Source organism: Oncorhynchus tshawytscha, unplaced genomic scaffold (genome assembly GCF_018296145.1).
Source record: "Oncorhynchus tshawytscha isolate Ot180627B unplaced genomic scaffold, Otsh_v2.0 Un_contig_19119_pilon_pilon, whole genome shotgun sequence".
Taxonomy (NCBI): Eukaryota; Metazoa; Chordata; class Actinopteri; order Salmoniformes; family Salmonidae; genus Oncorhynchus; species Oncorhynchus tshawytscha.
In genome coordinates, this window is record NW_024608342.1 from 2,317 (window position 1) to 16,055 (window position 13,739).

At 43.9% G+C, this 13,739-nt stretch overlaps 1 protein-coding gene across 1 annotated transcript in view; it reads left to right on the forward strand.

The window, feature by feature from the left end:
- Positions 1 to 2,548: 2,548 nt before the first annotated feature.
- The window catches only part of LOC121843464 (ryanodine receptor 2-like), a gene marked incomplete at its 3' end in the record, with an annotated part of 49,725 nt that continues 38,534 nt past the window's right edge, over positions 2,549 to 13,739 (forward strand). The window contains exons 1-6 of the mRNA XM_042313054.1: positions 2,549 to 2,792; positions 4,023 to 4,110; positions 4,473 to 4,565; positions 5,250 to 5,420; positions 5,592 to 5,651; positions 13,300 to 13,434. Coding sequence (XP_042168988.1) covers positions 2,617 to 2,792; positions 4,023 to 4,110; positions 4,473 to 4,565; positions 5,250 to 5,420; positions 5,592 to 5,651; positions 13,300 to 13,434 — 723 coding nt within the window. The remainder of the gene's footprint in view (positions 2,793 to 4,022; positions 4,111 to 4,472; positions 4,566 to 5,249; positions 5,421 to 5,591; positions 5,652 to 13,299; positions 13,435 to 13,739) is intronic.

Genomic DNA, 13,739 nt, shown 5'->3' on the forward strand with positions numbered 1-13,739 from the left:
CCTTCCCCAGATATGTGCCTCGACACAATCAGTCTCTGAGCTCTACGGACAATTCCTTCGACCTCGTGACCTAGTTTTTGTTCTGACATTCACTGTCAACTGTGGGACCTTATATAGACAGGTGTGTGCCTTTTCAAATCATGTCCAATAAATAGAATTTAAGACAGGTGGAATCCAATCCAAGTTGGAGAAACATCTCAAGGATGATCAATGGAAACAGGCCATGAGAAGACGTCGCTCTGTTTTCTTGACATCTCGGTTGACCAGACAGGTCCTACAGGCTCTGATTTTGTAGCACCTGGACTACTGCCCAGATGTGTGGTCATGTAGAAGGACATAGGTCAATTGCAGTTGGTCCAGAACAGAGCAGCACACATTGCATTTAGATGTACACGGAGGAAGAATGTCAATGACATGCATGTCAATCTCTCCCGGCTCAAAGTAGAGGAGTGATTGACTGCATCACTATTAGTCTTTGTGTGAGGTGTTGATGTGTTGACCTCATCACTATTGGTCTTTGTGTGAGGTATTGAGGTATTGATGTGTTGACCTCATCACTATTGGTCTTTGTGTGGGGTAGTGATGTGTTGACCTCATCACTATTGGTCTTTGTGTGAGGTATTGAGGTATTGATGTGTTGACCTCATCACTATTGGTCTTTGTGTGAGGTATTGAGGTATTGATGTGTTGGCTGCATCACTATTGGTCTTTGTGTGAGGTATTGATGTGTTGACCTCATCACTATTGGTCTTTGTGTGAGGTATTGAGGTATTGATGTGTTGACTGCATCACTATTGGTCTTTGTGTGAGGTGTTGATGTGTTGACTGCATCACTATTGGTCTTTGTGTGAGGTAGTGAGGTGTTGATGTGTTGACCTCATCACTATTGGTCTTTGTGTGAGGTAGTGATGTGTTGAGGTGTTGATGTGTTGACCTCATCACTATTGGTCTTTGTGTGAGGTATTGATGTGTTGACCTCATCACTATTGGTCTTTGTGTGAGGTAGTGATGTGTTGACTGCTTCACTATTGGTCTTTGTGTGAGGTAGTGATGTGTTGACCTCATCACTATTGGTCTTTGTGTGAGGTATTGATGTGTTGACTGCATCACTATTGGTCTTTGTGTGAGGTATTGATGTGTTGACTGCATCACTATTGGTCCTTGTGTGAGGTAGTGATGTGTTGAAGGTACAGAACTCTCTGTTTAAGCAGTTGGCTCACACAGTTCAGACTCTCATCGGTACATCGCAAGATATGCAATCAAAGGGTCTCTTCACAGTCCCCAGGTCCAGAACAAGAGGCTGGGAAATGCTCAGTATTAGAGACATGACTACATGGAACTCTCTGCCACCCCAGGTAACTCAAGCCAGCAATAAAAACCTGTTCAGAAACCAGATAGAAGAACATCTTACTGCACAACGGCGACTGTGAATAGACACAGTCATGTTATATATCTTGTATTGTACTGTTGTATTATGTAGGTGGGTGACCTTGACCGAATCCTTGGCTTGTTCCAGCAGGAACGGCTTATAGGGCCGGAGCCATCTCTGTAGCGTGAGGCAGAGGCAGGAGATGATGTAGTTTTCTGTGGTGTTATGTAGTGTTAGGTAGTGTTAGGTAGTGTTATGTATATTATATTATGCCTATGATGTATTTTATATATGTTACTTGTTGTTTTGTTTCCTGTTTGAACCTCAGGAAGAGTAGTAATTGGTCGAGAACAAATTAAATGCTAAAATTGCATGTTGATCGACGGGGAAGCCTGAATTGGTTGACCGGCAGGTGGGTGGGTGTTCAGAAACACAGCGGTTACCCACACTTTACTTGTCTTCAACCCTTCTATGCCGTAGGAGCATAGGTCACCCACATGACCAAGCAGTTTCCCATACTGGATATGTGTTGTTACTGCATGTGGTGATGATCATGTGTTGATGTCACGGGACACAGCAACCAAAATGCATTGTTTCTAAATGAAAACAAACTGTAGAATCATTGAAACACCACCATCGTTGTTTAAATTAGAAAACAAACTGTAGAATCATCTAGAGTGAAAACACCACGTTGTTTCATAGAAAACAAACTGTAGAATCATCTAGAGTGAAACACCACCATCGTTGTTTAAATTAGAAAACAAACTGTAGAATCATCTAGAGTGAAACACCACCATCGTTGTAGAAAACAAACTGTAGAATCATCTAGAGTGAAACACCACCATCGTTGTTTCAATTAGAAAACAAACTGTAGAATCATCTAGAGTGAAACACCACCATCGTTGTTTCAATTAGAAAACAAACTGTAGAATCATCTAGAGTGAAACACCACCATCGTTGTTTCAATTAGAAAACAAACTGTAGAATCATCTAGAGTGAAACACCACCATCGTTGTTTAAATTAGAAAACAAACTGTAGAATCATCTAGAGTGAAACACCACCATCGTTGTTTAAATTAGAAAACAAACTGTAGAATCATCTAGAGTGAATCACCACCATCGTTGTTTCCCACCAGTCTCTCTCTCTCTAACTGTCCTTCTCTCTTCTGTCCTCGCCTCCAGTGTTCTCTCAGCCAATCATTGGTAAGGCAAAGGGGGGGCTGTTGAAGACCCACTTTCTGCCGCTGATGGAGAAGTTGAGGAAGAAGGCTGCCACCGTACTGCAGGATGAGGAACAGATGAAGGCCGAGGGACGAGGGGAGATGTCTGAGGCTGAACTACTCATCCTGGATGAGTTTACCATCCTGATCAGAGACCTCTATGCCTTTTATCCGCTACTCATCCGCTTTGTAGACTACAACAGGTACCTAGACATTCTACCTCCTCCTCCTCCATGTTGCTGACTACAACAGGTACCTAGACATTCTACTTCCTCCTCCTCCATGTTGCTGACTACAACAGGTACCTAGACATTCTACTTCCTCCTCCTCCATGTTGCTGACTACAACAGGTAACTAGACATTCTACCTCCTCCTCCTCCATGTTGCTGACTACAACAGGTACCTAGACATTCTACTTCCTCCTCCTCCATGTTGCTGACTATAACAGGTACCTAGACATTCTACTTCCTCCTCCTCCATGTTGCTGACTACAACAGGTACCTAGACATTCTACTTCCTCCTCCATGTTGCTGACTACAACAGGTACCTAGACATTCTACTTCCTCCTCCTCCATGTTGCTGACTACAACAGGTACCTAGACATTCTACTTCCTCCTCCTCCATGTTGCTGACTACAACAGGTACCTAGACATTCTACTTCCTCCTCCTCCATGTTGCTGACTACAACAGGTACCTAGACATTCTACTTCCTCCTCCTCCATGTTGCTGACTATAACAGGTAACTAGACATTCTACTTCCTCCTCCTCATGTTGCTGACTACAACAGGTAACTAGACATTCTACCTCCTCCTCCTCCATGTTGCTGACTACAACAGGTACCTAGACATTCTACCTCCTCCTCCTCCATGTTGCTGACTACAACAGGTAACGTAGACATTCTACCTCCTCCTCCTCCATGTTGCTGACTACAACAGGTAACTAGACATTCTACGTCCTCCTCCTCCATGTTGCTGACTACAACAGGTAACTAGACATTCTACTTCCTCCTCCTCCATGTTGCTGACTACAACAGGTACCTAGACATTCTACTTCCTCCTCCTCCATGTTGCTGACTACAACAGGTACCTAGACATTCTACCTCCTCCTCCTCCATGTTGCTGACTACAACAGGTACGTAGACATTCTACGTCCTCCTCCTCCATGTTGCTGACTACAACAGGTACCTAGACATTCTACCTCCTCCTCCTCCATGTTGCTGACTATAACAGGTAAAGGACCAGTGGGGTAAGTGAGAGGAGTGGGTGGATCAATAAGCAAAGTGTTTTTTAAAGTTGTTAAAGACGTGATTCCAGTTGCTGCTGTTGGTGTGACAGTTTTATCCAACTTAAAGTCTACTGTAACTTGTTTATGCTCTTGTGACTGTTTTATCCAACTGAATACTGTAACTTGTTTGCAATGTGTTTTTATCTTAGGGCCAAATGGCTGAAAGAATCAAACCCTGAGGCTGAGGAGCTCTTCCGCATGGTAGCAGAGGTCTTCATATTCTGGTCCAAGTCTCATGTAAGCTACACAGAGACAATGTCACATATCAATCATCACATCACTGTAACAATTTCCAGGAAACATTTAATGTCTTAATCACTCTGTGATAGTTTCTACTGGTCGTCACCAAGGCACTCTGAGAGTACTCAGATACTCCTATTAAAATCCCAATCAATTCTAGGAATTCTTCAGCGTTTCTTTCTGCAATAAATACATGTTACATTTGCTTGCCTGGCAGCGAGAACTAGAAGACTGTGATGTATCTCTAGAGCGTTCATGTGTGTCTGTTCTTCTCCAAGTCCCCTGTCAGGCTGCAGGCTACATTTGCATAAATCCTTGGCAATATCCAACACTGAAATATTTGATTTCTTCCAATGCAGAATTTTAAACGGGAGGAGCAGAACTTTGTGGTTCAGAATGAGATCAACAATATGTCCTTCCTCATCACAGACACCAAGTCAAAGATGTCCAAGGCAAGTGATGTTATATAGATGGTACGAGCGTGACTTTTTATTTTTTTTACATTGATATGTACAATTTAGGTGTACTATGACTCTGCATAGCATATATAAGTCAAAGAGCTTTGTCCCCCAAAAATGAAAAAGACTGCACAGTAAGTTATGATGACTGAACATAATTAAATGGATAAGTTGTTCTTGACCTGAAATGTGGCTTGGTGTTCAGAAAGAACAAGAGAGGACCCAGTACAGAGCCAGTAGTGAGACATTATAGAGAACCTAGTACAGAGCCCTGGGGGACACCTGGTGAGACATCAAAGAGGACCGAATACAGAGCCCTGGGGGACACCAGTAGTGAGACATTAAAGAGGACCTAGTGCAGAGCCCTGGGGGACACCAGCAGTGAGACATTAAAGAGGACCTAGTGCAGAGCCCTGGGGTACACCAGTAGTGAGACATTAAAGAGGACCTAGTACAGAGCCCTGGGGGACACCAGCAGTGAGACATTAAAGAGGACCTAGTGCAGAGCCCTGGGGAACACCAGTAGTGAGACATTAAAGAGGACCTAGTGCAGAGCCCTGGGGGACACCAGTAGTGAGACATTAAAGAGGACCTAGTGCAGAGCCCTGGGGGACACCAGTAATGAGACCAGGTGGTGCTGCTGACTTGTTGACTTGTCACCTGGTTTCTCCCCTCTAGGGAGCCGTGTCCGACCAGGAGAGGAAGAAGATGAAGAGGAAGGGTGATCGCTACTCCATGCAGACCAGCCTCATCGTAGCAGCGTTGAAGAGACTACTTCCTGTAGGACTGAATATCTGCGCTCCAGGAGACCAGGAACTGATCGCTCTGGCCAAGATCCGCTTCAGTCAGGTAAATCACTTAAGTCTCTAATGAAACCGTAAGGTGTCTCTAATGAAACGGTAAGGTGTCTCATTGGTATTCTTTAACTCCCGAGTAAGTAGAACAGCCCAGATTCCATGGGCCCCCTGTTTGCTACAATCAACCCTATGAATCAGTGTTTCTTTGATGTTTTGTCAACAGAAAGACACAGAGGACGAGGTGCGGGAGATCATCAGAAACAACCTGCACCTGCAGGGAAAGGTGACCACTACTTAATTACGGTCTCAGTTGTGACATCATCAGCATGTACTCCCCCATACTCATCTACACCATGCTACAGTATTGTGGTACTATACAACGTGGTACATACTAATCTACACCATGCTACAGCCTTGTAGTACTATACGTTGTATAAGCTGACTCGATACTTCACCCAATAAGAAGTAAATTTGGATGAAGTTAAGTATTAGACTTAAAAAGACAAAGAGAGGTTTCATTTGTCTTTCATAAACCTGCATGTCCCGTCTCCCTCCATTCCTCTAGCTCACCATCTCTCTCTGTCTCTCTGTCTCCATCTCACCGTTCTCTCTGCATGTCTGCATGTCCTGTCCACCGCCACCCTTCCTCCTCCGTCACCATCCTCAGTACCGAGTGTTCCACTTCAAAAAGCTGGTGAAGAAGTTGATCATAGTGATGAAGTGGATGAAGAGTCAGCAGGCCTCCAAACCTCCGGCCTTAGAGATGCCCGGCGGGCACAAACGTCTGGCTGGCACCCGCAAGCGCTCTGCCACTATGGAGAGTAGCTATACCCACCGGCCTCCCAGGACCACCCGGGCAGGCATCAAGAAAGCCTCGTCTGTGGATTATGTGATGCACCATGGGCACGGGCAGGGGCAGGGCAATGCCCCGGGTAGAGCCACTGATATCCTGGGCACGTCCAGGATTCGAGAGGGCCACCTGGGGGCCTTAGGGCAGAGCATGTATGGGTGTAATACTGCGTTGGTGGGTAGCCCATGATCCTCACAACCTTAACCCTTAACCCTTAGCCTGTAACTCTTAGCCTGTTTCCCAGATCTGTTCATCTAATCAATTAAAGAGAAATTGCAGAAAGTTAAAGGTCCGTTATGATATTCTGAGACAGCAAGTCAGTTAAGAACAAATTCATATTTACAATGACGGCCTACCGGGGAAACAGTGGGTTAACTGCCTTGTTCAGGGGCAGAACGACAGATTTTTACATTGTCAGCTCAGGGATTCGATCTTGCAACCTTTTGGTTACTAGTCCAACGCTCTAACCACTAGGCTACCCTGCCACTACGATATATAACAAGGGTGTTAGAAAATGCCAGACGAGCTCAGTCTTCTAAATTGATCACTAATAATCAGAATAATTCAAAAGTACTCTTCTCGACCATTGATGGACTGATAAATCCTACCGCAGGAAAACCTCTGTGAACTTTTCCGACGGCATATTTCAGAGATAAGATAACTAACGTTCGGCTGGGTATCAGTCAAGCAAGAACTCGTGAGAAGTTTGTTATGAGCCGTAGCCTACCACTCAAAGGCAATATGGATAGATTTTCTCTGGTTGACACAGACATGCTCAGGAAAGTGATATCACAACTTAAGTCTTTTGCCTGCCTTCTCGATCCTATCCCCACCACCTTCTTCAAAACAAATGACATATCTGAAGAAGTGCAAGCTATTGTTAATCACTCCCCTTTCATAGGCACTTTCCCCACGGCACTAAAAACCTGTCATGGTGAAACGCCCTTCTTAAGAAAAGTCATCTAGTTTTTTTTCAGCTCTTAGCAATTTTCAGCCGATCTCCAACCTTCCATTCTTACACAGCATTCTGGGGAAAATTGGTTTTCAAACAGCTAAATTATTTCTTAAGTGCCAACTGTATTTTTGAATAATTCCAATCTGGTTTTGGTGCCCACTACAGGACAGAGACAGCCTTAGTTCAGGAGGTAAATGATCTTAGAGCCGACACAGATGCCAAACAGCTCTCTGTCCTTGTACTCTTAATTGCTGCATTCGACACTGTTGACCGTGGTTTCCTTCTGGGCAGACTGGAGAGGTTGGTTTGACCTCTCTGGTTCAGGAGATGTTGGTTTGACCTCGCTGGTTCAGGAGATGTTGGTTTGACCTCTCCGGTTCAGGAGAGGTTGGTTTGCCCTCTCCGGTTCAGGAGAGGTTGGTTTGCCCTCTCCGGTTCAGGAGAGGTTGGTTTGACCTCTCTGGTTCAGGAGAGGTTGGTTTGACCTCTCCGGTCCAGTTCTAAATTGGTTTAGGACCGATTTAACCGGTCAAGAGTTTTTTTGTCACTCTTGGTGAACATAGTACATATCACGTGGCGTTCCACAAGGTTCAGGTTTGGGTCCGGTACTGTTCAGTTTATATACAGGTATGTTACCCCTTGGTACCGTTATCAGTCTGGTACTGTTCGGTTTATATATGTTACCCCTTGGCAGGGTTATCAGTCTGGTACTGTTCAGTTTATATATGTTACCCCTTGGCAGGGTTATCAGTCTGGTACTGTTCGGTTTATATATGTTACCCCTTGGCAGGGTTATCAGTCTGGTACTGTTCAGTTTATATATGTTACCCCTTGGCAGGGTTATCAGTCTGGTACTGTTCAGTTTATATATGTTACCCCTTGGCAGGGTTATCAGTCTGGTACTGTTCGGTTTATATATGTTACCCCTTGGCAGGGTTATCAGTCTGGTACTGTTCGGTTTATATATGTTACCCCTTGGCAGGATTATCAGTCTGGTACTGTTCGGTTTATATATGTTACCCCTTGGCAGGGTTATCAGTCTGGTACTGTTCGGTTTATATATGTTACCCCTTGGCAGGGTTATCAGTCTGGTACTGTTCAGTTTATATATGTTACCCCTTGGCAGGGTTATCAGTCTGGTACTGTTCGGTTTATATATGTTACCCCTTGGCAGGGTTATCAGTCTGGTACTGTTCAGTTTATATATGTTACCTCTTGGCAGGGTTATCAGTCTGGTACTGTTCAGTTTATATATGTTACCCCTTGGCAGGGTTATCAGTCTGGTACTGTTCGGTTTATATATGTTACCCCTTGGCAGGGTTATCAGTCTGGTACTGTTCGGTTTATATATGTTACCCCTTGGCAGGGTTATCAGTCTGGTACTGTTCGGTTTATATATGTTACCCCTTGGCAGGGTTATCAGTCTGGTACTGTTCGGTTTATATATGTTACCCCTTGGCAGGGTTATCAGTCTGGTACTGTTCAGTTTATATATGTTACCCCTTGGCAGGGTTATCAGTCTGGTACTGTTCGGTTTATATATGTTACCCCTTGGCAGGGTTATCAGTCTGGTACTGTTCAGTTTATATATGTTACCCCTTGGCAGGGTTATCAGTCTGGTACTGTTCAGTTTATATATGTTACCCCTTGGCAGGGTTATCAGTCTGGTACTGTTCGGTTTATATATGTTACCCCTTGGCAGGGTTATCAGTCTGGTACTGTCCGGTTTATATATGTTACCCCTTGGCAGGGTTATCAGTCTGGTACTGTTCAGTTTATATATGTTACCCCTTGGCAGGGTTATCAGTCTGGTACTGTTCGGTTTATATATGTTACCCCTTGGCAGGGTTATCAGTCTGGTACTGTTCAGTTTATATATGTTACCCCTTGGCAGGGTTATCAGTCTGGTACTGTTCAGTTTATATATGTTACCCCTTGGCAGGGTTATCAGTCTGGTACTGTTCGGTTTATATATGTTACCCCTTGGCAGGGTTATCAGTCTGGTACTGTTCGGTTTATATATGTTAACCCTTGGCAGGGTTATCAGTCTGGTACTGTTCGGTTTATATATGTTACCCCTTGGCAGGGTTATCAGTCTGGTACTGTTCGGTTTATATATGTTACCCCTTGGCAGGGTTATCAGTCTGGTACTGTTCGGTTTATATATGTTACCCCTTGGCAGGGTTATCAGTCTGGTACTGTTCAGTTTATATATGTTACCCCTTGGCAGGGTTATCAGTCTGGTACTGTTCAGTTTATATATGTTACCCCTTGGCAGGGTTATCAGTCTGGTACTGTTCGGTTTATATATGTTACCCCTTGGCAGGGTTATCAGTCTGGTACTGTTCAGTTTATATATGTTACCCCTTGGCAGGGTTATCAGTCTGGTACTGTTCGGTTTATATATGTTACCCCTTGGCAGGGTTATCAGTCTGGTACTGTTCAGTTTATATATGTTACCCCTTGGCAGGGTTATCAGTCTGGTACTGTTCAGTTTATATATGTTACCCCTTGGCAGGGTTATCAGTCTGGTACTGTTCGGTTTATATGTTACCCCTTGGCAGGGTTATCAGTCTGGTACTGTTCGGTTTATATATGTTAACCCTTGGCAGGGTTATCAGTCTGGTACTGTTCGGTTTATATATGTTACCCCTTGGCAGGGTTATCAGTCTGGTACTGTTCGGTTTATATATGTTACCCCTTGGCAGGGTTATCAGTCTGGTACTGTTCGGTTTATATATGTTACCCCTTGGCAGGGTTATCAGTCTGGTACTGTTCAGTTTATATATGTTACCCCTTGGCAGGGTTATCAGTCTGGTACTGTTCAGTTTATATATGTTACCCCTTGGCAGGGTTATCAGTCTGGTACTGTTCAGTTTATATATGTTACCCCTTGGCAGGGTTATCAGTCTGGTACTGTTCAGTTTATATATGTTACCCCTTGGCAGGGTTATCAGTCTGGTACTGTTCAGTTTATATATGTTACCCCTTGGCAGGGTTATCAGTCTGGTACTGTTCAGTTTATATATGTTACCCCTTGGCAGGGTTATCAGTCTGGTACTGTTCAGTTTATATATGTTACCCCTTGGCAGGGTTATCAGTCTGGTACTGTTCGGTTTATATATGTTACCCCTTGGCAGGGTTATCAGTCTGGTACTGTTCGGTTTATATATGTTACCCCTTGGCAGGGTTATCAGTCTGGTACTGTTCAGTTTATATATGTTACCCCTTGGCAGGGTTATCAGTCTGGTACTGTTCAGTTTATATATGTTACCCCTTGGCAGGGTTATCAGTCTGGTACTGTTCAGTTTATATATGTTACCCCTTGGCAGGGTTATCAGTCTGGTACTGTTCAGTTTATATATGTTACCCCTTGGCAGGGTTATCAGTCTGGTACTGTTCGGTTTATATATGTTACCCCTTGGCAGGGTTATCAGTCTGGTACTGTTCGGTTTATATATGTTACCCCTTGGCAGGGTTATCAGTCTGGTACTGTTCGGTTTATATATGTTACCCCTTGGCAGGGTTATCAGTCTGGTACTGTTCGGTTTATATATGTTACCCCTTGGCAGGGTTATCAGTCTGGTACTGTTCAGTTTATATATGTTACCCCTTGGCAGGGTTATCAGTCTGGTACTGTTCAGTTTATATATGTTACCCCTTGGCAGGGTTATCAGTCTGGTACTGTTCGGTTTATATATGTTACCCCTTGGCAGGGTTATCAGTCTGGTACTGTTCAGTTTATATATGTTACCCCTTGGCAGGGTTATCAGTCTGGTACTGTTCAGTTTATATATGTTACCCCTTGGCAGGGTTATCAGTCTGGTACTGTTCAGTTTATATATGTTACCCCTTGGCAGGGTTATCAGTCTGGTACTGTTCAGTTTATATATGTTACCCCTTGGCAGGGTTATCAGTCTGGTACTGTTCAGTTTATATATGTTACCCCTTGGCAGGGTTATCAGTCTGGTACTGTTCGGTTTATATATGTTACCCCTTGGCAGGGTTATCAGTCTGGTACTGTTCGGTTTATATATGTTACCCCTTGGCAGGGTTATCAGTCTGGTACTGTTCGGTTTATATATGTTACCCCTTGGCAGGGTTATCAGTCTGGTACTGTTCGGTTTATATATGTTACCCCTTGGCAGGGTTATCAGTCTGGTACTGTTCAGTTTATATATGTTACCCCTTGGCAGGGTTATCAGTCTGGTACTGTTCAGTTTATATATGTTACCCCTTGGCAGGGTTATCAGTCTGGTACTGTTCGGTTTATATATGTTACCCCTTGGCAGGGTTATCAGTCTGGTACTGTTCGGTTTATATATGTTACCCCTTGGCAGGGTTATCAGTCTGGTACTGTTCGGTTTATATATGTTACCCCTTGGCAGGGTTATCAGTCTGGTACTGTTCGGTTTATATATGTTACCCCTTGGCAGGGTTATCAGTCTGGTACTGTTCAGTTTATATATGTTACCCCTTGGCAGGGTTATCAGTCTGGTACTGTTCGGTTTATATATGTTACCCCTTGGCAGGGTTATCAGTCTGGTACTGTTCGGTTTATATATGTTACCCCTTGGCAGGGTTATCAGTCTGGTACTGTTCGGTTTATATATGTTACCCCTTGGCAGGGTTATCAGTCTGGTACTGTTCGGTTTATATATGTTACCACTTGGCAGGGTTATCAGTCTGGTACTGTTCAGTTTATATATGTTACCCCTTGGTACCGTTATCAGAAAGCACAGCATTGATTTTCACTGCTACGAAGACGATATTTCTGTGTCACCAGAGAATGTTATGTCCACGGATAAATTATTCAACTGTATTAGTGATTTAAATACTTGGATGGCTCACAACTTCCTCCAGCTCGAGGTCCTTATTGTTGGAGCCAAAGCACAGAGAGAGAATCTATATATATATAGATATATATAATATGGCCTCACGTTTTAATTTACGGGCAATAAAGATAAAACACAATAAAACCTAGTTGTTGTTTTAGAATCTGAACTACATTTCAAATCGCATTTGTAATTTTGACCAAAATAGCTTTTTACCACCTGAGGACCATTGCCAAGGTGTGACTGTTTCTCTCTCAGGCTGATACAGAGAGACGCATCCATGCTTTTATTACAAGCAGGCTTGACTACTGTAATGCTCTCCTGTCTGGTCTACCCAAGAAAGCCATTTGTCAACAGCAAAACATACAGAATGCTGCAGCGCGGCTACTGACCAAGACCAGATGGAGAGAACATATTACACCTGTTTTAAGGTCTCTGCATTGGCTGCCGGTGGGTTTTAGAATACATTTTCAGATACATTTTAAGATTATTCTATTGGTTTTTAAATCAATCCACGATTGTTCACCCAATACATGTCAGACATGCTTTTGAGTTCTGTACCCAGTCGGTCCCTCAGGTCCTCTGGTTCTGGCCTAAGCCTAAGATGAAAAGACATGGAGCCTCTAGTTACTAAGCCCCCAGCCTCTGGAATAGCCTGCCAGAGAACCTGGGGGGGACCAAGAGGCATGGAGAGGCAGCCTCTAGTTACTAAGCCCCCAGCCTCTGGAATAGCCTGCCAGAGGACCTGGGGGGGACCATGGAGAGAGGAGAGGAGAGGCAGCCTCTAGTTACTAAGCCCCCAGCCTTTAGTGACTAAGCCCCCAGCCTCTGGAATAGCCTGCCTGGGGTGGGGTGAAACTGTGGACATATTTAAAACAGATCTTAAAACATACCTTTTTAACTTAGCCTTTTCCTCAGGGTGCTTGTCATTCGTTCAGTTCTTATTGTTATTCTTTAGTTGTATTGTTCTCTGTTTTATTGTCATTGTTTTTGTTGTTGTTTTTGTTGTTGTTTTTGTTGTTGTTTTCCTTCCTGTGAAGCACATTGTGTTCCATGTCTGAAATGTGTTGTATAAATACATCTTGATTTGATTTGATTCGTGCTGAAAAAGCCAACTCGTATTTTTTGGTATGCCGATGACTATAGGAGTTGGATAGAAAACCCAAACACGGAGACCAGGTTAACGAACCTTAACCCTCACAGTGAAATCACGTAGCCTTGCTTAGACCTCAGACATGCTTAAACCTCCTGTTTCTCCTCAACCCCAATAATGTATTCTCTCTGTGTGTAGCTGGAGGACCCTGCTATCCGCTGGCAGATGGCTCTGTATAAGGATCTTCCTAACAGGAGCGAGGACACGTCAGACCCGGAGAAGACTGTAGAGAGAGTCCTGGACATCGCTCACGTCCTCTTCTATCTAGACCAGGTGGGTTCTGGGAAACATCAGGGTTCATTTAGGGCAATGGAAAATGTTTTAAAAGGTTTAAGTAACAGAACACCAGGCTGTCCGTCTCTCTTCCTGCCTGTTTTCTTTGGTTTAAAGTCACATTTTGAAACGTTTTGTCATGGAAAATGTTTTTCTCAGTTTGGTGCCTATTGAACATGACCTGGGTCTGAAGTCGTCTATAAAGGAATGTACTTCTGGGGACAACATTGGTATTTTATGATGCTGTGCCCTTTCCTGCAGGGCTGAGGGTCATCTCCACCTCAGCAGAAGGATGTTTAAATATC